Source organism: Pyxicephalus adspersus, chromosome 4 (assembly GCF_032062135.1).
Source record: "Pyxicephalus adspersus chromosome 4, UCB_Pads_2.0, whole genome shotgun sequence".
In the NCBI taxonomy this organism is placed as follows: Eukaryota; Metazoa; Chordata; class Amphibia; order Anura; family Pyxicephalidae; genus Pyxicephalus; species Pyxicephalus adspersus.
In genome coordinates, this window is record NC_092861.1 from 80187197 (window position 1) to 80213474 (window position 26278).

Sequence of the window (26278 nt, forward strand, 5' to 3'; positions counted from 1 at the left end):
ATCTTGTTTGATGGGTATTTAAAAGAAAAGTTAGAAACAAAATCTGGGGACAGGAAAAAGTACATGCTAAAGTGTAATATTACAGCTTTTGGAATGTTTGTGGCTCCTATTTTATATGGCCACAAGGGGGTGCTATCTTTCAGTCCTCTGTGAATTCGTATCATAACATTTGTATGGACGGCAAATAGGAATCTCCTTTTATATTTATAATCTTCGTATCTGTGTAAATCGGTTCCTTCTTAAAATAATGAAAATATATAGCATCTCTACTGGATTTTGTGCTGTAGTAATTGCATATGTGTATATATGGCACATGGAGATATATATATTTATCTCGCTTCTGAATATTCTTTCTTACTGTAGAGTGATATACTTCATATTGTTTACAAATGGCATTATAACTCTTCCTATTGATGTGCAGAAACAATTGCTCCTATCTGCTCCAAACCAGCAAACTACTAAAAATTCTGCACTTATAGAGGTGACCACACTTGCTGATAATGATGTATTCAAGTGTACTTGTTTAGCAGCACCAGGCTGCTATATACCCTCCTAAAGCGGAACGAAACTTACTTTTACTTCTCCAGCTTCCCCGCTGAATGGAGCAATAGAGAAGTGAATGTTGGGATGTGCTGCTGGGAATGATGGGCACTAGCACATTTTAAATGTACTTTTTAAGACATAATGACTTTTTTTATTATTATTAATATAAATCTGAGGATATCAAGCAACATTGAAAACATAACCAATCAACTATGTGTTTGTTTATTACAGACCCAAGCCATTCTAAACATAACATTCCTGATTTATTCAGTCCTAACTCCTCTGCAATGTACTACAGTGATAATATAGACGTCCCAAAAAAAATGGCAGATGTGCAAGGGCATAGCTAAGCTTATTAAGACATTTAATTTAAATAAATGGGAAGCTGCTGTTCAGTGCAAGCTGCAGTCAAGCAATTTACAACATTTATAGAATATTTTTAACTTAGCTGTGTTTTTGCTAGAAAACCTTACATTTCAGTCATTGAAAGGTCTGGGTGGCTTTGATTTTTGTAGCTCCATGCTGAGCTTATCACATTTTTGCAGCCTTTGAAACTGTCCGCTTCGGCAGCTATTCATGTTATCTGATGCATCTGCTAATGATTATGGCGCACTGGCAATATATAGCTAAACAGATTAGCACTGATGCCAACTACAGTAGAAACTTTGTACCTGGCTTCATTTTCCCATAATAATGTGTTTACAAATTTTCTTGTGTCATGGCCTGTTGCCTGCTTTTGGCAAACCTGTTTTTTAGTGGACCGCCTTTGCTATAGCACTCTCCCTACCACGGCCACTAAAGCACAGATGTAATTGTTTAGTGATATGCTGCACTGTCAGGAATGGTGCAGATGTGTTTTTTTTATTACAAGCACATTAAATATTAAAACAAACTCAAAATGTAATAGGCCTGATGTGTATGGCCAATATTAATACTTTTTGGGCTAGTTTTAAAGCACCACACTTTTTACTTCCATGCAGTCAGGCTACACAACAAGCAACAAACACATTGTCATGCTTTCCCCACGTGTGATTTTCTTTAATAAAAAGCTGCACTGCAGAAAACTGGAGAGTGACTCCCACACAAAGAGCAGTGGCTTAGGGTCCCAGTGTGGTTTCTTTATTACATGGCAGAAAAGCAGCTAGTCAGTGCAAACATTTCTAACACTAATGCTTATAGTTTACTTTTCTAGGTTACGCTCTGGATCCATCTTTGGATGTTCAAGATACAACCACCAAATACATAGGTTCTGTGGATGAGGCTGAGAAAAACCAAGGTACACTTATGTTTTGGTTATGCATATTTTTGTGTCTCGCTGAAATCTTCTCTTTGAGTTAAGGTTGAGTATTTGGTAATAACCCTTTTTTTTTTTTTTTTTTGCAAAACTGGATTCCTGGGAAGCAGTAGGTTAGTTTAGACTAACAGTTTATTACATTCCATTTGTATTAAGGCCAGACAAAAATGTAGCTAGACTGTGGGAATTTCAAAGACACTGGGGAAAAAAACTATCATGCAGACAGCAAAGAATTTTTATAAAATAAAATCTTTTTTTGGCACAATATGCTGATTTGTGAAATCATCTAAAATTAACAATTACAGACACATCTTGTTCCATAAAACTGCAAGTGAGGAGGGAGGTGTAAACGTTGCTCTTCTAATATAGTGCATGCAGTTTTTTTGTATAATACAATGGATTGTGCTTTTTTCCTACTGGTGTTTTTTCCTAAGACATAACTATTTATTCATAATTGCAGTTGTGTTATGAATGTGTGGATTTATTCTTTATCTTCACATTTTTGACAATGCTTCAATACCAAGTGAATGTATTTTATTATGCAATGCCTACACATTTAGACATGTAGACTAATAGTAGTTTTATATCTTGTTGTCATACCGGGGATGTGAGCAGTATATTGTTTATGTGCAATAGGTCAGTATGTTGCTTTCCCACACGTTGCTCTATGAAATCACATATTTATCCTCAGATGAAGTATATAGTGCTGTCTGATATTCTACAAAATGTGGAATTTTATTTTGTAGTTTGTTCAAATGATTGTACTACTTGCTCGGTCCTGCTTTTGTTCTGCTTTCCTCTTATTTCATTGTGTGTCAATCCAAAACATTAAAAATAGGTAAATTGAATAAAGGTCAGTGTGTCCTAGTGTCAGGGATCAGGGTTTGAGTTTGCCTAATGATAGTGTTGTGGCATATCCACTATTACAATTTAAAAGAGGAAATTTTGAGGAAAGCATGTCACCATGGCCCTGTTGACTTTGACGGAGCAAATGTATTACTTTCCCTCACTAGTTTAGTCCTACTCGCGAGAATAGGAGCTAGGTATTTGCTTATAGTAGCATTACTTGTCTTGGCCCCGACAGTAGGTCGGGGGTACTATTTAATTCGCCCTCGCTGCTGCTGCTCCTTTTTCCCTACTCCCTCCCGGTAGCGCCCTCCTCCTCCCACATTTACCCTATCCCAGAACCATTGTCCTTGATTTTGCAGGACAGGCAAGTGTGTTTGGCCCTAGCATACCGCCCTCATGCTGTTAAAAATTTCATCCTTTAATGCCAAGAGTCTCAATTCCCCTACCAAGAGCTCAGTGGTCCTGAATGCCCATGGTCGTCTGAGATGCCAAGTTGCATTAAAACGGGAAACACACTTTCACCACGACAAGGTGCCATCATTTAAAAAACGCCATTTCCACACGGTTTCACCATGGCTCCTCCCCTGATCCAAGGGCATTAGTATTTTGATTGACAAATCACTTCCCTGGAGTTGCTGTACAGTCTGACCCAGAAGGGAGATATCTCCTAGTTAAAGGGAAAATACAGTCCCAATAATTCACTCTGGTTCACCTGTACCTCCGCAACACCAGTCAAATATCTTACTTAGAGGAATTCCTTGATGTTGCAGATACATTTACCAAAGGCATGCTGGTATTAGGAGGAGATTTTAATTTGGCATGTGACCGTGCTGAAGATGTGTTTCGGGGGGCTTCTCACCTTCCCTATTCTACTTTGTGGCGGTTGAAAAACCACTTACACCAGCACCAAGTTATCGACATTGGGAGAATGCAACATCCTAAAGAATGCGACTATACTTTTTATTTGCCACTCCACAAAACTATTATATTCACGAATAGACCTTTTTTTAGTGAGGCATGAGGCCATTTCTCTTATACAAGTAAGGTTGGTACTATGACCTTCTCGGACCACTCCCCCATTCAGGGACATGGCTGAATTATTTTATCCAGGTGTTAATGGATAAATGTATGCTTTCTTTATTTACTTGCATTAATGTTGACTCCGAACATAGTGTTTTTTGTTTTGTTTTTTTAAAACATTTTTTCTTGCAATCTTAGTTGGAGGCTGGTAGTGTTGCTCAATAATTTGCTTTGACTGGCCACTGTTTACCATCTACTGTTTTTAGAATAAGATTGCTTATTGTCTTGTAAAAGAGGCTCCAGTACCACATTGTCAAAAGCATTCTATAAATTTGTCTTCATTGGAGTTTCTGACTTTTGCACTAGTATTTTCTTCTTGATGGCATATTCAGTTCATTTTCCTTAACGTCTGATGATGCTAAAGCATTCAATGTATTTTTTTTTTCTGTTTTAGGGTTAACCGTATTTGAATCAGGTCAGAAAAAACCTGATAAGAGGAAAAAAGTAAAAGGCAGAGATGCTTCTGACATAGATGGTTTCCTAGGACCATGGGCAAAATATGTTGATGAAAAAGATGTTGCCAAGCCTTCAGAGGTAAAAATGTATTCATCTGTCTCTCAATTACCGATGTAACAACTTCTCAGATTGTTTGAAATTCAATTTTGTTTTTCTGATTTATAGGAAGAGCAGAAAGAGCTGGATGAGATAACTGCAAAAAGACAGAAGAGAGGCAAACAGGAGGAAGAGAAACCTGCTGATGAGAAGACCATATTGCATGGTATGTAGCTTTGTATACCACCTGTTATATGCTGATTATTGGAATGGATGGTATTAATTTCAAGCCACCACTGCTATCAAAAACTGAAACTCTAATCCTATCTTGGTTCATGAACTGTGCCTCTGTTCATTTTAATAATGCTGCTCTTTTTTATGATATCTTTACCTGATCATCCTTTTAATATGTTTCTTCCTTTAGTTAAAGAAATGTAAGACTACCAGGGCAGATCGTATCTCCACGTTCCTCAAGATGTGGATGTAAATCTCCGCTCCACAGAACCACCAGAAAAATGTTACCTACCTAAGAAACAGATCCATGTCTGGTCTGGACATACAAAGGTAATATACATGGTAACCTAAGCTTTCTGTACTTGGTGAATAACATTTGACAAGTGACATGACCAGAAATGTCTAGTCTAAGATAATTACATTCTGGTGTCTTTCATTTGGAAAGCATATTGTTGTGCTTTATCAATATTTCCTGCTTTTAAAATAAACACACTCATTAAAGGACTCTCATTCAACTTCTTCAATGTCATGCCAAGCGCCAGTGCCTAATATTGTTATTTGTAATTTTATGGAAAAATCTAAGTTTGAATGATATTACTTTTGTTAAATCGACTATTTCTTTTTTTTATTTTTAAGGGTGTCAGTGCTGTGAGCTTATTTCCATTCTCTGGACACTTACTGTTGTCTTGTTCTATGGACTGCAAGATTAAGGTCAGTTATTGCTCATAATCACCATTGTTATATTTTAGGTAAAGCAAAAAGTAAGCTAGTCACATTTTTTTTAAACCTTATGTTACTGTGAACTACTTTGTTTCAGGAAAACAGTGTTTGAAAACATTTATTTTTAACAAAATGTAACAATGCTTCATTTCTTTAAAGATAGTTACAAATCATGCTCTGGTTTAGAAGATGACTATGGCTATGAAGAATATTTTCTTTATTTGGCCTGTTATGGATTACAGACTGCTACATGAATGCTTCCTATGCTTGCAAAGGAAAAGTGGCAGTTGTGCTTATATAATGTGTGCTAAAGCTGATTTTGTTGTCTTTTTTTTTTTTTTTGACTTTTGGACTAAGGAACTATAATTCTATTTTTACAGGTTGTTCTAGGTTTTTTTTATTTTTGGGGAGAGGGCAGGCGGGTAGCATGGGGAAAGTGAAAGTAATGCAGGTGGGGAAGCTTGGAAGGAGGTAAACAGAAAAACCAGGTTGAGCTGTGTAGGTTGGGAAGCATGGAATAGGAGAAGTCATGTATTCAGAACTTGTCCTGTAACATTAGCTTTCACAGATGTAGATGTTTTAAAAGCTATCAAAAGATACGATACCTATTATCCCCCTCACATGGCCAGCAACTTTTTTTTTTCTGTATCTGTTTCTTGGATGCTTGCCGGGAGATTACATATTTTTGTAAATGTGTATACACAATATAGTATCATTTTTTTTTATTTTTTTTTTTTATTGCTGTGTGTACATTTTTTTCTCTCACAACATAGTGCCATACTTTCGCCCCTTACTGTGTAACCAGTTGGGGTAAATATTTATCACAAGCACAGTCTTTGCTTTACCTTTGTCCTATTAGCTCTCTTAATTGTCTTGTTCGGGTAAATAAATTAGTAATTAAGAAACTAACATATTGTCTTTACTGAAGCAGATGCTGCTCATGACACCCTCTGGTGTAACTTGATGAGTCTTGAGCATCCGTTTCTTCAGGAAAGATAAAAAAATGTAGTCCTTTTTTAAACAGCTGTTTTCAGCCTTCTTAATACATTTTCCCCATAACAATGTTTGAGTATAACTCTGATTTAGGTTTAATATGTTACTGGCCTTGAGGAGAGCCTTTTTTTCTGGTTAGTTGCCTATTGTGCTTGGAAAAAATAACCCCATCAAACAGTTTGGAATCCTAGGTTTAATGACTGGCATATTGTATTTTTTCAGGGGACAAGGGTGGATTGTGGTCATATTCCCAATAAGTAGGGTGATATGAGTATGATCCGAGTGTTCTAGACTAGCTTCACTTTTGGTGACCAATCCATTAAAAGGAGCTAGTGTTTAAAGAAATACGCAGGCTAGGACTGTTGATCTTTTGGAATTGTGGCTGTTACAGTGGTTTCCATACTACAAGCTGTTGCATAAACAATGAAAAAATACTGATAATCTTACCTTGTCTGTGCTAGTGGGATTCCTCTGACAGCCAAGAAACTATTCTCAAATGAATAGCTCAACAAACTCTCAATCCAGGTTTCATTTTCTTTAAAATTACAGTCAGAAATCAAAATAAATTTTTGAGGTACAAATGTGAACGGTTTGCTGCTTAGTGTCTCACAACATTGTTCCATAATCTGTAACCTGAGAGTGGCACCAATATTTAAAGTCTGCACACAAGGACTATCATTAGAGTGGTGATGTACACACTATGTTTCACTATTCTTGTAAGGTGCCTAAACACATCCCTTCCCTGTATCTAAAACATGTTCGATTGCCAAAACTAAGCAATTCAGTTAAATCTAACTTTCCTAAAGTGATTTTACTCTTTATAATCTTATCCCAGATTCTAGTGTAATTTCAAATAAAGTTTCCGTAAATGTTTTTTTTTTAAATAAATTGGCAGTGTTAGGAATACATTTCATCTTCAGTGTATGCATTATGTTATTTTTATTTTGTAACTGAAGACGACCTAGCTGCTAGTACTAGCGCAAGAACATTGCTTATTATGTCAGCCATTCATCTAACAGGACAAATTGTTTTTTTCTTCCGCTGAATGTGTAACTTTAGTTCTATTTCCACATGACAAAATTAATGTTACATTTATATGCATTTGTTAAGTGCTTGTCTAAGATGATGTAAACTCTCCTCAGGCATTGGAGTTCAGACAAAATTCTGATGCAACCTGTTTTTACCCTGAGGTTAACAGGGCTTTATACATATCTTCTGGTAAGAGGATGTGGACAAGGACTGGATTCCATAAGCCATCTGAAATCTGTACATGCTATTACTTGTTTTCCTAAATCTCTCTGCTGAAGGCTCTGATCTATGATGATATCTAAAGATGGCAAGCACTTATGTGACCAATATTTCATCTGACATTGCTGCACATTACGTGGACATGGTAGTCCAATATTCCAACATTGATTTGATTTTTTTGTTTACTTTTTAATATTATATGAGAGACTGGCAAATCTGTGATCACTTTTCATTATTTTATTACAGCTTTGGGAGGTGTACAATGAAAGAAGATGTTTACGGACATTTATAGGTATTGTATACATGTTTGAAATTGTTGGAATATTTTTATCATCTCCTATAGAATAACACTGATGATACACATCTTTGACCCTTTCCCCTGTCTCAAATTGCAAATAAACCAGTTAGTTTTTTCCCCCTAAAACTGACACTTCAGGACTTTCCTTAAACATTTGTTCAATTACCTGTCATTAGACACAAACCTGAGCAATTTTATTCCCAATTTGGCATCTCCACTAAAGTATACTGCTAGGAAACCTCATTCTACCATACCTATTGGGAGCTCCTAATCCAACTTCACACAGAATATCTTCTCCCTGTCATATCCTATGCTATTCTATTAAAAGTCAGTAAGTCCCCTGCAGAAGCCAACTAGTAAAACGCATTGTCTTTTATGAAAATGTATTTTACAGTATAATTTAATAGTGTGAGTATAAAAAGCTTTGAAACACAAAATCATGTCAAAGTTTAATACATTTATTAAATTTGTTTTTTTTTTGTTTATTTAATTTATTTTTAGTTTCAAACTTTATTATACTTTTGATATAATAAATAAATTATACTGTAAAATACATTTTCATGAAAAATAATGTACTTTTAGACATATAAATCCAGACAGAAATGAACCGCCCAGGAGGTTAAGTATTCACAAATTATTAACTAATTGAAATACAATACACCAGCAGGCAGTGAATGTGTTTATTTAACTTGGATTCTGGATGGTGAGGCACGTTTCCATACATCATGTAAATGCCTGTTTTAGTCTTTGTTTCTGGATATGGCACAATAGTGTTTTTTGACTTTTTTTTTTTTTTTTTTAGGCCACAGTAAAGCTGTTCGAGATATCTGTTTTAACAATAGTGGAACACAGTTCCTTAGTGCAGCCTATGACCGCTATCTCAAGCTGTGGGACTCGGAGACAGGTTTGTTATGCATGATATTTCTTTAAAGCTGAAAAGTGCTGTATAATCGGACAAGTTGTGAGGGGAAATTTTTAGAAAAAAGAATGGACGCTCAAAAGCAAGGCCTTGAATTTTTATCAGCTTTTCTATTGCTTTGTCCCAAATGGAAACTTCTATTTTCATGTTATCCAAGTTACTCTGTTACTGCTCTCTGGGAGAGGTATAGACAAATTATAACAAGGTTGCAGACTAATCACGATCTGACAGCAGATCCAAGAAAAAGTTTTGCCTTGTTTGTTGATACATTGATAATTGCATTACTCAAAGTGATTTTTTGTTGCAAACTGGGGAGCTGTCTGCTTTGATTTACTTCACCCAAAGTTACTGGAAGGTTACAGTACTGTTTAAATTTGCAGATTTTTGTTATCCAATCTCCTAAGCTTTTTTTTTTTTTTTTTTTTTTTCTAAAACCCATAAAGCAGTGTGCAGTCTTTCACATTAAGCAAAAAAAAAAATTATAATTAACATGGAAAGGTTTTTGGATTTCTGTTGATATTACATCTTTAATGTGGTTACAACAGCTGGTGATATAAGAGAACATCTGCAGACTACAGACCCTGGTGTATGGACTCCACAACACAGCTTGGGCTCTAGCCTATGCAGTTTCATTGTCAATACAAGTATATTTTTGTTTTAAAGATCAATCAATCATCTTGTTTATTACAGTAGAAATGTTCAATGTAAATATTTCATAGCATACATAATATATGTATTGTACATTAGCATCATGGGACTTACATGGCAAATACTTCTATTTGTTTTCTAACCTTTAATAGAGCTTAGAACTAAATATATCGTGTTGGTGTGGTCAACACAATCACTTTATAGTTTTTTAGAACTTTAGTTTTTCTAAGATTCTTATGGAATAAATTGAAAACCTTGTAATCAAATACTGAATATTTTTGCCTTTGTTTCTTATTATATAAATGTATTGATTTTTCTTTCTGTCCTGTAGGGCAGTGTATTTCCAGGTTTACAAACAGAAAAGTTCCATACTGTGTCAAATTCAATCCTGATGAGGATAAACAGAATTTGTTTGTAGCCGGAATGTCAGATAAGAAAATAGTTCAAGTAAGTATTGATATTACTGGTACAACACAGCATAAAGCATGGGAATAAACATGTAGATTTGTATTCCTTCTTAACTGATAATTGTGTTTTTTTAAGGAGAGCAGATTACATTCTCTGCCTACTACAGGTCATTGATGGTTTTACTCTACAGGCATTTTGGTTACAGAATGTAGAGCACAGTGTAATTTGCAGTTCCCAGTGTCCTATCAGATCATGCTTCCACTTGAAGTGAGCTTGTGCAGTGAAGTCATCAAGTAGCTTTGTCTATTTAGTGCTACCAGTTAGATTTTAGCTACTGTTGAGAGTGGGCATGTGCAGTGACATTATCACTAACACAATAATATGCTACCTAATAACGTCCTCTAGTACTTCACTCATATCCCCTAAATGTCAGCTACCTAGCCTTTTAGGGATTCAAGTTCAAAAACATGAAATTAAACAGGGATATCTTCTGCTGTTTCAAGATTACAGCCCCATTTGCTCTAAGACTAAATTTAGAGCTCCCATGGGCTACAGTCCGTTACCACCCCACATCAAGGGTAGCACAATTCCAAGGAATATCATGATATAATATTTTGGCGGTGTGTTATCTGCATATTGCTGCAGAAAGCACTTGTTACCAGACTATTTATTTTAACAACAGTTTTCACATAAGGTTATATGGGAATTTAACATAAGCCTTTCTTGAATGATTAAAGAAATCCAAAAGACATGAGACTTCTTCTGGATGTCCAAAAAACCTGGGGTTGCTGCCTGTGTCGTGTTATTTATAGGCATATAAAACCTTATTAAGAACCTCTTTACAGCAGACTATTAGTATGTTCATTAATTTCATGGCTATTTATGTTGCAAATGCATTCCCTGTTTGGAAAAAAAAACATTTTGTTTGTACTGCCTTCATCAGAACAACGTTATTTTGTGCCATGTATTGATTGTCTGTTATTTTTTTCTAGTGGGATATTCGCACTGGAGAAATTGTCCAAGAGTATGACAGGCATTTGGGAGCTGTCAACACCATTACTTTTGTGGATGAGAACAGGCGCTTCGTAAGCACCTCTGATGATAAGAGCTTGAGAGTCTGGGAATGGTAAGTCTCCAGGTGAAATCACTTCTGCAATCAAGAGACTTGTAAATGTTCACATATGATTGCTTAGTTTAACAGTGGTATTATTTCTTATCATTGAAAATTCACCTATTTTCAAAGCGTATGTTTTCTTTTAGCAGATGGTTCTTTATTTTCCTCTCATTTTTCTTCCACTTTCCAGTGTTGTGTATCTTTGCATCTGTAATTACACTTGAACAGCTTGAGCTCAATTTCAGAGTTGTATTCTTTTCCACCAGTAATTTAATTTTGTCAGTTTTGCTTCCACAAACATGAGGATATTTGCAATACTGAAATATTTAAAAGGTTTTTAATTACTGTCAGGTTATAATAACTTCCCGCCCCCTATATTTTTTTTAAATATTACACATTTGTAAAGAGTATAAAAATATTATTGTAGCGTTTGTAATAGAATTTCATTTATTCAGTTACAAAATTCTAAAAGATATTAAAGCTAGTGGGTGATTTACTTCTTTTGGAGAGATTTTCAGACCAAATACGTTTGTGCAGAACTAAAAGAAAATCGGCTTCTTCCTTTCTCAGCTAGCGTCCCTCCCCATATGCATACTAAAATGAGCTCTGGTTCCAGGTTCACCCATACAGATTCTAGATGACTTGCACTAGATCACCAGCACTACTCCTGCCTTACCCTCACAGCAGATTGCTCTGAAACTATCTGCAGTGCTTCTGGCTTACCTGCACAGAATGGGAGAAGGGAGGCCCTGCACCATCTGCCTGCTACTGATCACATCCTTCTCTCATTGCTGTAACCACTTCCCATAGTGCTTACCACCTTCCAATTATCACCTACTACTACTACTACTACTACTACACCCACTTACAACTTGCCAGAACCCCTTGCTATCACTACCTACTATTGTGCAAGCCCTATACTTACCCTTTAGCACCTAACACTGTGCTTGCCCCATACTCAAACCATCCAATACTGCAGCAACATTGACCCCTGTTCACCTCTTGTTCACCTAATTCCACTGAGCACTACACTACAAATTTAAAACCACTAACACATTACTAAGCCCCTAGCTATCTCACCATTAAGGGCAACAAAACCCCTGTCAATTACACACACTTTTTTTTTACCCCTACTCACCTCACTATTGACATTTACCTCTACTACCACCACCACTATTGTTTTCTCCAGCAAATACTACCCCATGTCAGCCTCTATGCACTTACTGGATTCCATCATTGCCTCTGTTGGGGCCTATGTAATCTTCTCTGAACTATCCTTTAACCACCTTCAACCTTAACTGTCACCATATCCCCCTCCCACTGATGCTTTCACTACCCCCAAATAGTAAATATAACTTCATTACAATCCTTTGTTTCCTTGTGAGATCATATAAGAAATAAACGAAGAACTATATATGACACTCCATCTATTTAGTACATTTATTTTCTTTTAGGGATATTCCTGTGGATTTCAAATACATAGCAGAGCCAAGTATGCACTCAATGCCAGCTGTTACACTTTCTCCTAATGGTAAGTAGAATACCTGTTAAAGCAAACTGATTCTGGTAAAAAAAAAAAAATTGGAAGCCTCTGTATAACTTCTATGTGCAGGTCAAACTATCAGGTTGTTCTGAACTATCAAAGCTCCAGCAGTTTCCTATTGTAACATAACTCTTTGCTTTTTTCCTGGCATGCCTATTGGCCAGTAAGGCAACTCATCTTATCTTTTTATCCTTACTATATCCAGTTCTAGACAGGGTTCATCAATGTAAAAATGTAATGTCACACTTGTAATGGTCAAAAAGCCAAATTGTTGAATTGACAAATTGTTTGGGGGGGGGCACACAGGTTAGCATTTTCAGGCTGACTCTTTTTCACTAGGTACTATGGGCTATTCCCCCAATATTTTAGTTGATTTTAAGTGTGGGATTTGATTTGGAAGCTGCTGTTGCGAACTCTTTATGACATCCAACATTTTAAAATTCGATTTTAGTTTTAGAATATAATTATAATATCACAAAGTGGATCTTCACCCTCACTAATAAGGTCCACCTGCCCCACAATTTAACACTGGATTTTACAAAAAATCTTGGAAGCGTTAGTTGGCTAATATACTTAGCTCTTCCATAATTTTTTCTGTACTACCTAGACTAGCACATCCAAATATTTTGCTGGCTGAAGATGCCTTCCACAGTACAGTAAGGAAGTTGAGGAAAGATGAGTATGTCAAACTATTCTCCCACCCAGGTGCTGTTGGAAAACTGTTACAGAAAGGTTGCAACATTACATAAATGAACTTTGTTTGTATATCTGTGGTTAGCTGTGAATCTGTATAAAATTAAGGTCTTTTCCCATTACCTACTAAAAATAAATAATGCCACACCCTGTCATATCCATGTATAGGTAAATTGTAATTGCCATGGAAATTACATACAATTGAATTGTAGCTGTACCTGCTGTTTTTTTTCATGATTGTCATTATATTATGGTGTTACATTGTAATTTGGTTTTAAGTTTTTTGTATAACATAATAAGGTTTGCTGGCATTTTAATTATGTATATTGTGATGCCTTAAATGTCACATTAATTAAATGTAGCTTTAGCTGTGAATCTGATGAATGGCTTTTATATAGAATATAAGGTACATTTTTGTTTTGCTAAATAATTTGCCTGTAATGTCTTATAGCACAGTGTTGCTTATTAACAATGTGATGGTTCAGTTTTGTCTCTTACTGTATTATTCAAATTCATTTCTAGGTAAATGGCTGGCCTGTCAGTCAATGGACAACCAAATTTTAATATTTGGTGCACAAAATAGATTCAGGCTGAATAAAAAGAAGATTTTTAAGGGTCATATGGTTGCAGGCTATGCTTGTCAAGTTGACTTTTCGCCAGACATGAGGTAAATACTTTTATTTTATCTGGTAGTGGTTTTTCAGACCTGGTCTCATGAAAATGATGCCATGTTTTTAGACATTTTAGACTTGAAAAATCTAAGACAGGGATGGGAATAAATGAATATACATCGCAATTATATGCCATGTTAGATTTGCTGTGTAACATATTATACTTAAATACCTAAACTCTCCTATAGGTAATACGGAGGAATTGACCTGGAAAAACTGTACAGTTCTGACCAGTGGTTTTATATTCTGCAAGCTTTACTATATGCATAGAATTTTCTCTTCAGTTAAACAGATTTTTATATTAAGCTCTTAAAGCTTTTTTATACAAACACACCATAACATCGCATAGACTTTAAAATGTGATGTGATTTGTAGCTTTCATTAAAATAACACATAGAGATCCTGCTTTAAATATTTTTCTTACTGGTTGTTATGTAGTGATCATATAAAAGGACCAGAAGGAATTCTGATGAAGCGTGAGGAGCAGGACCATTTCTATCACAGGAAGTGTCACAATTTGCTAAAACATGTTTTCTATGTATCTGTAATCTATGATTCTGTATTTGCTGGTCATTTAGACTAGTAGTTATTATTGAAGGTCCACTCTGATTTTTATTTTCCATAATGTGTTTAGAAGAATTAAGGAGTTTATTTAAATCAAATAATATCTAGCAACGTAAAGTGGCCACATACATGTTTTGCTAAATTCAAGGAAATGCTAATAGAATGCTTGGTTAATCCTCTTATTTATTTATTTTTAGTTATGTGGTTTCTGGTGATGCAGATGGAAAACTGAAGATCTGGGACTGGAAGACAACAAAACTGTACAGCAGATTGAAAGCTCATGATAAAGTGTGCATAAGTGCAGTGTGGCACCCACATGAAACATCTAAAGTTATCACGTGTGGATGGGATGGACTCATCAAACTTTGGGACTAAAGGATCATTGGCTGGGGAGACCATGTGGTTATGTGTAATGAACTTTATCTTCTAGTGGAACTTGTACCCACTGAATAGTAAGTCAGACTGCCAGTTTGAGCTTTTTCACAACCAACGAGGACAGTGCTGAACAAGAATTACACTTGTGCTGATCTTAACTCGGACCATTTCCTTCTTCTGTGGTGTAGACAATGTATCTTTTTATTCATTATGAAAATCTTGCTAATTATGTTCCCAAGATCTGTTAAACCAGTGTCTGTGTATTTTTTTTCCTTTAACCAGAAGTATTTTGTGAGAAAATCAGATACTATAAAACTAAATTCAACACACTGATAAATATTTGTGGCTGTAAACTCCAGGATTTACCTTATAATGGTTTTAGTGAAAACCAGGAAAGGGAACATAGCTAAGCACAGGAGTCCCAAACACAGAAACAAAGATGAGACTCCAACCATAGAGAAAATGTTATGCATCAGATCCTTCTCTCTCCAATCCCTAATCTTTACTTGGCTGGAACAAGGACAAGAACAAGGACGGCTGTTCAATGTGCGGATATTTTTAAATCCTTACAACTTTCTACCTAAATTCGCCCCTACGAAAAGTTTTCATTGTTTCAGCTGATTTTTTTAGACACGTATGTCATAGAGCAATACAAATAGGTGTATATTTATACTATGACATAATTTCCACAGATCTGTGTATGACTTGTACAGAAATGCTGTTTTTGTTTTTTTGTTTTTTTTTGTCAAAATAAAATTTTAATAAGTCTTTTTACATTGCTTGGTTATTTCATTATGGGACATAAACTAATTAATTACATTTACTATTATTTCTATTTTTTCCTACCATACATTAAATGGAATACCTTATACTTTTTTCTTCTTTGTGTAAATCTGGTAAGATAGAAGACCTTTTGGTAAGATTTAAGACCTGTTCAAATGTTTAGGTCCCTAGTATCATGGAGGACACTGCTGATGGGATACCAAAATAATATGTGATATAGGATTACTTCACTGGGAGAAGTATATTATGGAACAATACTCTAAAGCAGTGGTCACCATCCTTTCTGACAGCAGGACTCGGTAACAGAGGAGACCATCCTTTCAGACAGCCATGGCCCAGGAGTAGGAGTCAGCTGTAACAACAACAGGGTAAGGGAGCTAGTGTGTTGACAGGTGGTGGAGCTTCTGAGAATGGCAGAGCAGTGTAAGACTTACATACACTTTTCTGCCATACTTAGTAGCGCCTGCCTCCTGTCATCACACTGGCACACGCTGCAGAGCAGTGTAAGGAGCCTCAGACGACACCATTCCGGGAGTTGGGAAACTTTGCTCTGAAGTTTCTTGAATCCGGCCAATGTTTGTGTAGTGGAAAAAAGGTCTGGGGCCCTGGATCCCATACGGCATAACATGTTCTCTGTCAGGTCCTAAACAGTGGAGAGGGTCAATTTTCATGTGAGTAGGAGCTGGGTGTGCAGGCAGAAAAGAACCAAAAGCAGAATGTAAAATTTCCAAATTCAAAATCCAACCCTTTTTCATGGGTTCACGGGATCTCCCTTCATCAGGACCTTGTACTGTGTGTACTAATAAAATTGAACTGCTAAAATTGGCGGTCTTCTGATGGGATAATTAGTCTGTATCACTACAGATGGTGGCAAATCCTAATGTTAGGGCTACACCCCCTCTCAGGGAGTACACCAGGTCAAAGCCCACAAGCTTTTAAAACTAGGGGCAGGTGGGACAGAACTTCAAAGTAGGAACAGCCAGGGATCAGGTACCAGGGTGTTGGGTAGATGGCAGGCAATAATTGTAGTGAAGATGGATCAAGGTTAGGGCACAGGCAGCAGGCAATAATCGTCAGAAAAGGCTGGGTGAGAGCAACTGAGAAACAGCGAGGTTGGGGTCACTATCCAAGAACACAACAGGTATAATCACTGGGCAATGGGCAGAAAGCTGAGGATCCAGCAACCAGAGTTATTAAATAGGTCTAGCAGCCAATAACAGGAAAGGATTGAATCCAGGAACCAATCTGCTCAACTAGCTGCAGCAAATATTCTCAAATCCTCTTCCGCTGTGCCCAGCCTCAGTGTCTGTGCAGAGATAGGTGGACATTTACAGGTAAAGGGAAGATGGTGACTGATTCTGTGATTATAAAAATAACAGCTATGGTAACTGCCTTGCTGGGGAGAATATAAAAGAATTTTTGAAGGGCTGAAATATTTTCTTCTTAAAGCAGCTGCTGCTTCTGTGTCACTAAGATGACCATCAGAAGAGGACCTAAAATGTAGCATACTGCAATGCACAGCAATTGCGTAGCTATCCAATCTGATGCTGACCCCATTCATTACTTTGAAGGGGGTAGAAACCAAAAACAGACGGAAATAAATAGAACAGTGAAAAATGCACTTCAGGGCAGCACATAAATTGGAACATTTACAAGTGGTTTCTATGCAAAGTCTAATGTGCCTTCATATTGCATACTATGAATTGCATAGTGAATTGCACTGTACTGTTCATAGTGGGAACGAAGCCCTAATCTGATTGGTAAAACAGAGATACAAGGTTAGACATCTCTCATAAATGAGTTGAATTTGTACTGTTAGCTGTTTTCCTGTAGTTCAGGTTTTGGATTATTTTATGTAATAGTTAAATTATTTTTTTTTCTGATACAACTTTATTTGTTTTCACAAGGGAATTAAACATGTGAAATAACAAATCTTACTCATTTTGAGATGAGATGTGAAGGCTGCATTATTTTCAAGGCAAAGAACATTTTTAGCAGGTACAGATCTTGTAATGGAGCTTAACGTTTGGAAGTCAGAATAGGTACAGTGGGGGAAGAATGATAGTCACCTAAGGATAGGAGTAAATAATTTTCACGGGAAAATACAAGAAAAGCAAATTGAGCCACCTCCTTTAGGAATTATTAGTTCTTATTTGGTTTTGATACAGGTTTGGGGTTTGTGAAATATTTTCTGTCCTTCAGGCACGAGTGCTTAGACATTTGTTTCACCTCCCAATCTAAAGTAACCTGTTTTCACCCCGAGGATGGCAGAGCTTTTAAAATTTCTTTCTAGTAAGTAGATGTGGAGAAGGACTGGCTTTCACAAACCATCAGTGTACCCTTGCATGCTGTTACTTGTTTTTAGCTGACATCTATGATATGTGGTCTTTTTAAAACTTTTGTTGCATTACCTTAAGGCAGTAACAGCCAACTTTTTCAACACATGGGGTCTCAAGTGCTGCCCTTGAGCAGTTCTTGTAGGTAAATGCACTAAAACCTCATGGCCAGTGTGAACATAGCCATAAGGAATCTACTACTTTTCATTTGATGTTTCCTTTATGAAAATCAGAATTTTTTGTTCTGTCTATCCCATTTGAGAGATTTCCATTCCCTTCCTCTTTCAGTGACAACATGAGGGCACATCTTCCAAAACAGAGCCACAGAGAGCAACAACACTAACAGAGGATACATCATTTCCTCCACTTTGTAAAAAATTACTTACTGATAATTCTTTTCTGGTGTACTGGGGAGCTGTCTGCTTTGATTTACTGCACCCAAAATTTCCGGAAGGATACATTACTGTTTTCATTGGCAGATTTCCGCTTTTCAATCTTCTAAGCTTTTTTTAGTAATACTCTTACAGCAAAGTACACATGGCTTTTTTTACATATTTGAACAGAAACATTTTATAAATAAAATGGAAGTTTTTTTTTTTTCGTAAATCTGTTGATTTTACATCTTTGATGTGGTTACAACAGCTGGTGATATAAAAGAACATCTGAGGACTCCACAATTCAGTCCGGGCCCTAGGCTAAGCAGTTTAGTTAATTAACTAACACAATGTTTTAAAGATGTATTGAATATCCTCACTTATTACAGCACAAATGTGTCGTTTATGGGAATCCAAAGCATACAGGAGGTAATATACACATTTTGTATGAGCAGCACAAAACTGATTTATAGAAATTTGAAGAATGCACAGATGAAATACACTAGAGGAGCGAGCAGCAGCATTTCAAAAATTCAATGATATAATACATAGCTTCATTACTTTATGTCATATATCTGTCTGATGTTAGGATTATATATTTCTTTTATAATCTACTGTCAGTTACAGATATTGGAAACAGAGCGTGGCTTTATAATGAGCAAATCTAAAGAAAAAAAAAAAACTAATAGACTTTGAACCAGATTTATTAAAGTTCTCCAAGGCTAGAAAATAGCAAAAGACTTTGAAGAAATCTATTCCAAGTTTACGGGATCACCCGGCCTAGTTGATGAAAATGTATCCTCTCCAGCCTTAAATCAGGCCCTTTATCTCTTTCTGCAAAAACTTCATGCTAGCATTTCCCAGCAGTCTGTGCTTCTGATAGAATCCAGATCCAATCCTCCCATTCAGAGTACCTAAATGATATGTTGCTTCATTTGATTTAGAAATTTTAATAATCTGTTACAAAGGAACATTTACAGCAATGCACACACTTGTCTATGAAATTATGTTCATTGATGATGTTTTGTTAGTGTTGGCTTTGTTAGAAACCAGTTAATCTTTGCCCATGCAATAATTGTTTGTTACATTTCCAGTGGGATATTCCAACTGGAGACAAAAGTATGATGGAAATGTGGGAGTTGTCAGCACCATTACGTTTGTGAATGAGGACAGGCGTTTCGTAAGCACATCAGATGATAAGAGTTGGGGAGTGGCAAGTCTCATAGTGAAATCACCTCTGTAACAAAAAGACTGGAGACATGTTTACAGAACATACAATTGTTACAATTTATTAATGCTAATCTTTTTTTTGCTTGTAATTGAGAAATGTACGAATTTCCTTTCTTTCCAGTTTTGTGTTTGTTTGCATCTGTAATTACTTCTGAACAGCTTGAGCTCATTTTCATAATTTGATTATTTTCTTTTAGTAATTAAATTTTGTCAGTTTGGCTCTCAATAACATGAGGGTTTTTATAAAACTTGAATAGGTAAAACCTTTTTAATTATTGTCAGATTACAGTGAAGTCCTGCACTATAAATACCATGTGGAAAAACATTATGAATAATAAAATTTAAATTATATGGAATCTGATAGTAATTATATTTAGTCACAAGAATTATACTTAAATAGAAAGTAAATACAATGTATGGTTTTAATATAGATTATCCGCCCCTTCCCATAAGGTTTTCCACAGGATTTTGGCTGTGTCTTTTAGAAATGTGAATCGTGTTTAAAGTAGAAATCAAAGTTTTGCTGCTTTTTAAACCTCCTCCTTGACCAGAATGGCACACGTCATTCTACTCTCAATTTGCTGCAAGACCAGTCAGTGCTATGACACAGCACACAAATAAAAGTAGTTTAAATGCTGGTAAGTAGTAAGATTACCATATTGTTTGTTAACTAATAATCATTTAAAAAACCAAGGCTGCGTGCACACATCCAATGGTTCTTGTCCAATAATCGGCTCAGTGCCAACATCGGACGAGAATTTGGCGTGTGTACAACGACAGTTATTGCACATGTGTATGCAGCTTAATTTCTACTTTTATCATTGGGAATGACACAATAGTGCTGGTAATTTATTAAAACATAACTGCACTTCCCTGTGATGATTTGCCATGTTATAAACATGCCCCCATGTCATTGTAATTTAAACAAAGTGCAACAGAAACACTGCAGGTATAATAAAAAATACACTAATACACCCTCGAGAAATATTAATGTACACTAAACCCCAGCTTCTTACCTCGATGGCAAATCAGTATTCTATTCATGTTAACACCATTTTCAGTCCTCTTCAGTACTTGGCCTACCTGCACAGTAAACCCTCCCAGACCTGTATAGTTAGCTAGGATGGATCAGAGTAGTTTAAATAAATTGAATAGTTGCCCCCCAAACTTTACCATCCAAACCCAAACTTGTTTATGCAGTGAGTCCTGAGATTATCAGCAATTAAAACATTTAGTTCAAAGTCATTTTAAAGAACCTCACAAATGTTCTAACTTTTCCCTCTTTAAAGCAGCAATGAAAGTTTTGCTGTAGTTCTGCTATAACAAATTATAAAATAGTATTTATTCGGTATTGGTAAACTTGAATTTTAAATGACCTTTAATGAAAAGCAACTTAATGTTTGTGCAGCTCCTAAAACCTATCAAGGGAAAATTTTATTTTTCCATCAGTGTCCATGGTGCTTGTGACAACCTGCTTCCTGTATTCAGTAACTAAACTTTACCTTTGGCATCAATAAAGAGAACCAAATCCACATAAAGCTTTTACAGGGGCACAAATCTTTATTTGAAACATTATAGGGAGGAAATAACACAAAAATAATCATGATGCCTTGTTACCTTTTACACGTACCAATAAATCATTATTTCACAGGCAGCAATTTGATTCAAATAAATACCTAACATACATAAAATAAACATTGGCAACACAATCCAGCTGTGTTTTATACATTTCACATTTATCCTAACATAGAATTCAGTAACATTTTTGCATATTTATTACGTATGTAGTTATTTGCTAAATAAGGTCTTATGTGCCACAGACTTTGAAAATGAAATAAGACTTATTAGAGCTTTGTTGTGTAAAAGGACTACGTACTTCCATTGACCTGAATATTAGTTACTTTTGAGATATCTTTGTTTAAACTGATGGACTGCCCTCAAACAGGTAGCAGTGGTTTCGATAACACAAGACCTGATATCAAAATCTCTTAAAGGACAAAAATCCATAGGGCCAAATATCAGCAGTTAGTTGTTGCAGCGTTCCCTAAACCTGTCCCACCAATAGGTATTTCACCCATGTTGGTAAACTGCATTGCTTACATGAAGTACTTGATCGGTTTCTTGCTAAACATGGGACTTGGGAACAAGTTTGATAAAGACAGATACTGAAAAACCAGATTAGTAAAATCAGGTTATGTGGCAATTATACAACAACAGCTATTACAATGTTTGATGTTGCCAATCAGTGTTTTAGCTTTAAACGTATTATGTCCTGTGTTGTAATTCAGATCTACAAATATAATAGAAACTTTGTGCTAAAGGGATCCCACATTGGCTACCAGAAAATTAGGGGTCTTTAGTTTTATTTCACAGCAGGAAAAGAAAACATTCCCCGTTTAGGTCCAACTTTTTTGTAACATTTACAACAGTATTTTGTAAAGCTGCCTAACAAATAAGTTTGCCTATATGAACAAAGAATTTGAAATGTGTAATAATTTACTATCTTTGCAAATTCCTCTGTTACAGCCCATGTATGAAACAACATTGCAGACAAAAGAAAAAAGATTGCATACATCTGTGAAGCCTATATTTGTCGTTTGTGTTCTCTCATAAAAGACCTAATAGTCCACTCAGGACCTCTGACAATACCACAACATCCTAAAGGTCCTTATTGTATGTCTCTAGTTATTGAATGGTCTTTATTGATTTCAATGTTTGTATACAAAGGCTTGAGAGTGCAGAGAATAGTTGAGACCTATCTACAATATATATTATGCAAAATTCCTCTTGTGACCAAGCCAGGAAACCCTTGTCCATGCCTTGAATACTATTATGTTTCGGTTTCTAGCAAGATAGTTCATATTGAGTATTATTTTGGAAACTGAACATTTAATGCAGCAGGACCGGATTGCCTGTTGTATTGCGTAAAGGGAATGATTGTGTACATGACTGGTAATATGCAAGCCTGAAATTGAATATGTTTAAAATGATCTGCAAAATATGTACTAGATAATGTGATCAGCAGGCAAAATGTCCATGTTTTATTATTTAAACAGTGAAAATTCCCTTTCCAATATGTAACCTGGAAAATATTATTTTTAAAATTTAATACAGTTTAAATACCCAAATATTTCTCCATCCAGCAGATTTCTGTAAAATAAAGCCGTGTCAGTAGACTTGTCCATGTCATGACCACCTGGTATTAACCCAGCTAAGGATATAACAACTACTCGCATTGAAAGCTTCTTTCTTTAGGAACACTTGTGGTTTAGATAAATCCTTATAGGTGAAGAAAAGTCTGAAGTCTTTTCGCTCAAGTTCTTTGAACAAGCTGTACCAGAATCTCACCACAGTGCTGTCATTTCCACCAACCTCAAATCCAGGCCAGTGAAGGTGGATCTCCACAACAAGCTGTCCTATCTGCTCCACAATACCTTCTAATATAATATTCTCCAGGATCTTCCACTCTGCACTCTCCATGTCTGCCTTCAGGATATCAATCTGGAAAACGCGTAACAATACCAAAGTGAAATCAGATACATTTCTTTAGCCATTAACAACACAATGATCACATTTCACATAGAAGGCCATCAATCAAAGAAGAGATATTTATTTACAACTGGTTAAGGCTACCCATAGGTGTGGGATTATAAGTCTATATATTGTCATAGCTTGGAAGTACCCCTATATACCACCAAGGATTCTCTGAAATAGGATGATGCAGGAGGGGTACTTTGACATCTCTAACTACTGTTGCCTTCTAAGGTGACAAATCATGTTTGCAGTTTTAGGCTGCACATTCAATTGCCATCCTCTAATGTTTATGCGTCTCTATTCAGCAACAAAAGAAACTGGTCTCTGGTTAATCACCTAGACATAAACAATGTTTTTTTTTCTACTGAAAAAAAAAGTTAAATTAAAGTGCACGTCAGATAATATTGCGATAATAATTCCATACACAGGAAATGCATAAAAATCCTGTATATAAATGCTAACTCATCTTACTTATGGTTCAATAGATCAATTTATTGGTAACATTATTATAAGAAAGATTCTTTGAATTGTCCTCCTTGGACAAAAATGAATATTTAACTTGAAATCTCATGATTCCTATAATCAATCAATGGAAACTAAGGACGACGTGCCTAAAATCATGCAATGATGATGACGTCCTATGTAGTATTATTAAAGTGGCAGATTCTTTTTACCCGTTAAATGAGAGCAAAGCCATTTCAAAAGCACAAAAACATATATGTGAAAGAGCCCTTATGGCACAGATATAGCATACAAGCTTCATTGTGTTGCAAATTCTCTAAAAGAAAATGAAAGTTAGCAAGCCAGGAAAAAAGATCCACTAGTCACATTAGCCAACTAAACATCTTTCTATCAACGTAGGCTAATATTTAAAACAGCAAATAGCACTGCATAAATTGCTGTAGCAATCAGAAGTCATTGCCATTCTATTTACTGCAAAATGTTTATGTTGAATTGTAATACACGAATGAGAAAATAACTGGGCTTTGTAAATGGACCTACCTACCAGACAATGCAAGCTACTACTCATTGTCCAATCTGGTCTTGTGTAGAAAAAAAAAAAAAAAATTGCCATAGACGTTCTCCAGCTCTAAAAATGCGAGCAGACGAGAGAATCTGGGCAGTTCCTGGTTGTTAAGATGAAAAGAAACCGTACATAATGTAAGATTCTAGGTGTAATCAATAAAACAACACTTTACCAGGAAAACGCTCTGGTGCTATCCCTATGCTATATGGTTTTCTTTACAGCACAGAGTTATAAATTGGTAATACTGTCAATATCAAATATAATGCTGTAAGAAGCAATGAAACAAGACAATAAAGCTGAATCAAAGGCCATGCTTTACTTAAAAAGTATTTTGTTTGTTGCAAAACATTACCACATAAGCTAAAAACACATTTAGCTTTTTATAGGGCCCGGTCTACATTTACATGCTTGTGTAGCACTATTAACTTTGTCTTCACAACGTCAACTACAAGGTTTGCACTCTATCCTACGGGCAGCTGACATTTTCAGGTCTAATAGCCCTGCATACCTTGTCTGTCAAGATGAGAATGGGATTGTTATTACTGGTTTCACCCTTTGGGCATGCCTGATAAGTAATAAAAGAACCATCATGATTTTCACAACATACCCAGTATATAGATTTAAAAATGTAATTTTCCAAATTGTTGTCTAGACCAGGGTTTTATGTAGGATACCCTAAATTGTACGTTTTACAGTTTTCTATGCTATGCACTGTTAGCTTTCTTTTAGACCTCAAAGCATGTGTGGTCCTGAAAGATAAATTCAGTCCACTATATTTCTTCTATACACTTATTCATTTATACATCTTATTACTATCAGATTTTGCCCTATTCAGGTTTAGGTTTTTTAAGGTAGGAGAACAAAGGCTGCAGAATAGATGCTGCAAGGCAAAGTGAAAGTTAAACTTACTTGTGATTTATGACATTACATTATTTCATCCTGTTTCTATGTGTGTCTCCCAGCCTCCCTGTTTATTTTACACTGCATCACAAGAAAATAAATATTGTCTGCTACTTGGTCTAATTCATGTGTCCTCTACTAAATTAAGTGCGCTGAATCTAAATCTGAAGCACATCAGGATCTTAAGTTAATTATGTGTATAGACGCAATTAGCTTCATTTTCTCATTCGGCAGTTATGTAATCTCTCTACATAACTAACTTTTGCCTCATAGTTCCATGACATTAAAAAAAAACGTAGTTTTATGTTGCAACAACATATACAATTACACATAATTCACCCAAGTCTTGTTTCCATAACAGAAATGTCCTGGTAGAACCTCTCCCCCGATCATCACTCACATCACCCAAACTTTGTGGGAAGAAGTCCAGATAGGAATGTAAGAAATTTATTTTAAGTGACATTTAGCAGGCCAAGTTGATGGTATGCTGTTAGCATGTTGTTCATGAGCTGAGCATGATTTTTAGCTCGCTGGTTGCCCAGAAAGTTTTGTGCATCTAGCACAAATGAATCCCCAGCAGCAAGTTCAAGTGTATTGAGTTTGTCTCTGAATGTGGCATCACGCATCAAATTGAAGATTTAGAGACCAACAAAAATGCCTGCTTTCAGTTTAGCAACTGTTATAAGTTTTCTAAACTTGTCCTTCAGATACTGAAAACCATACCATCACAATCCATTGCAACGACAAAGTATTTAATTAATCCGGAATAATGGGGGAAGGTAAACTTTCTGTGGATCAATGAGTGATTTATGCTTCACGTTGTACTAGCCAACAGTGTGTTCAGGTCTGGGTGGCCATTCTTTCACTTTATAATGGTTGCTGTCATCACAACTGTTCCACATCACGACTGTTCAAAATGACCTCTATGGATTTGCATGTCTCTTTGATTCCCTTGGCATGAGCAAGAGGAACAGAAGGTTTTTCCTAACCTTTATGCAGCAATACAGCTTTCAAACTTGCTTTGCTCAAGTCTTCGAACAATCTTCACTGCTCTGGTATGTATAGGCAACCTAACTCCATCGTCAGACCACTCATGTTGAGTACAGAAGTAAATGTCATTTTCCAGCTTGTAATACCCTTCAAACTTTGTGTGACGATCACCAAAGTGTGAAGTTGTCGTTCCTTTTTTTTCTTTTAGCAAATTCTACTTCTTTAATCTGGAGGCTAACAGTTCAGACATCTCTTTTGACAAAGACATGTCCCTTACTAGATCATCTAAATCTGATTGGCCTATAAAATGTGGCTTACCCTCTTCAAGTTGGGGTTCATAACATTCATTTACATCAACATCATATTCCTGTTCCTCATCCAATATGTCGCAGTCAGTAACAACAGATGTAGGAGGGAC

General features: G+C 36.0%; 2 protein-coding genes across 3 annotated transcripts in view; one reads left to right on the forward strand and one right to left on the reverse strand.

Moving 5' to 3' along the window:
- Positions 1–15457, forward strand: part of CDC40 (cell division cycle 40) — a gene marked incomplete in the record, with an annotated part of 25212 nt that extends 9755 nt beyond the window's left edge. The window contains 12 exon segments of the mRNA XM_072408760.1: positions 1736–1819; positions 4161–4300; positions 4388–4484; positions 4683–4822; positions 5129–5203; positions 7700–7745; positions 8554–8655; positions 9650–9765; positions 10719–10852; positions 12295–12371; positions 13599–13743; positions 14509–15457. Of these exon segments, the coding sequence (XP_072264861.1) occupies positions 1736–1819; positions 4161–4300; positions 4388–4484; positions 4683–4822; positions 5129–5203; positions 7700–7745; positions 8554–8655; positions 9650–9765; positions 10719–10852; positions 12295–12371; positions 13599–13743; positions 14509–14686 (1334 nt within the window).
- Positions 15458–20945: 5488 nt separating this feature from the next.
- METTL24 (methyltransferase like 24) overlaps positions 20946–26278 on the reverse strand; it is a 40930-nt gene continuing 35597 nt past the window's right edge. For both annotated transcript variants that reach the window (XM_072408762.1, XM_072408763.1), the window contains exon 5: positions 20946–22910. In XM_072408762.1, the coding sequence (XP_072264863.1) occupies positions 22596–22910 (315 nt within the window). In that variant the 3' untranslated portion in view covers positions 20946–22595. The remainder of the gene's footprint in view (positions 22911–26278) is intronic.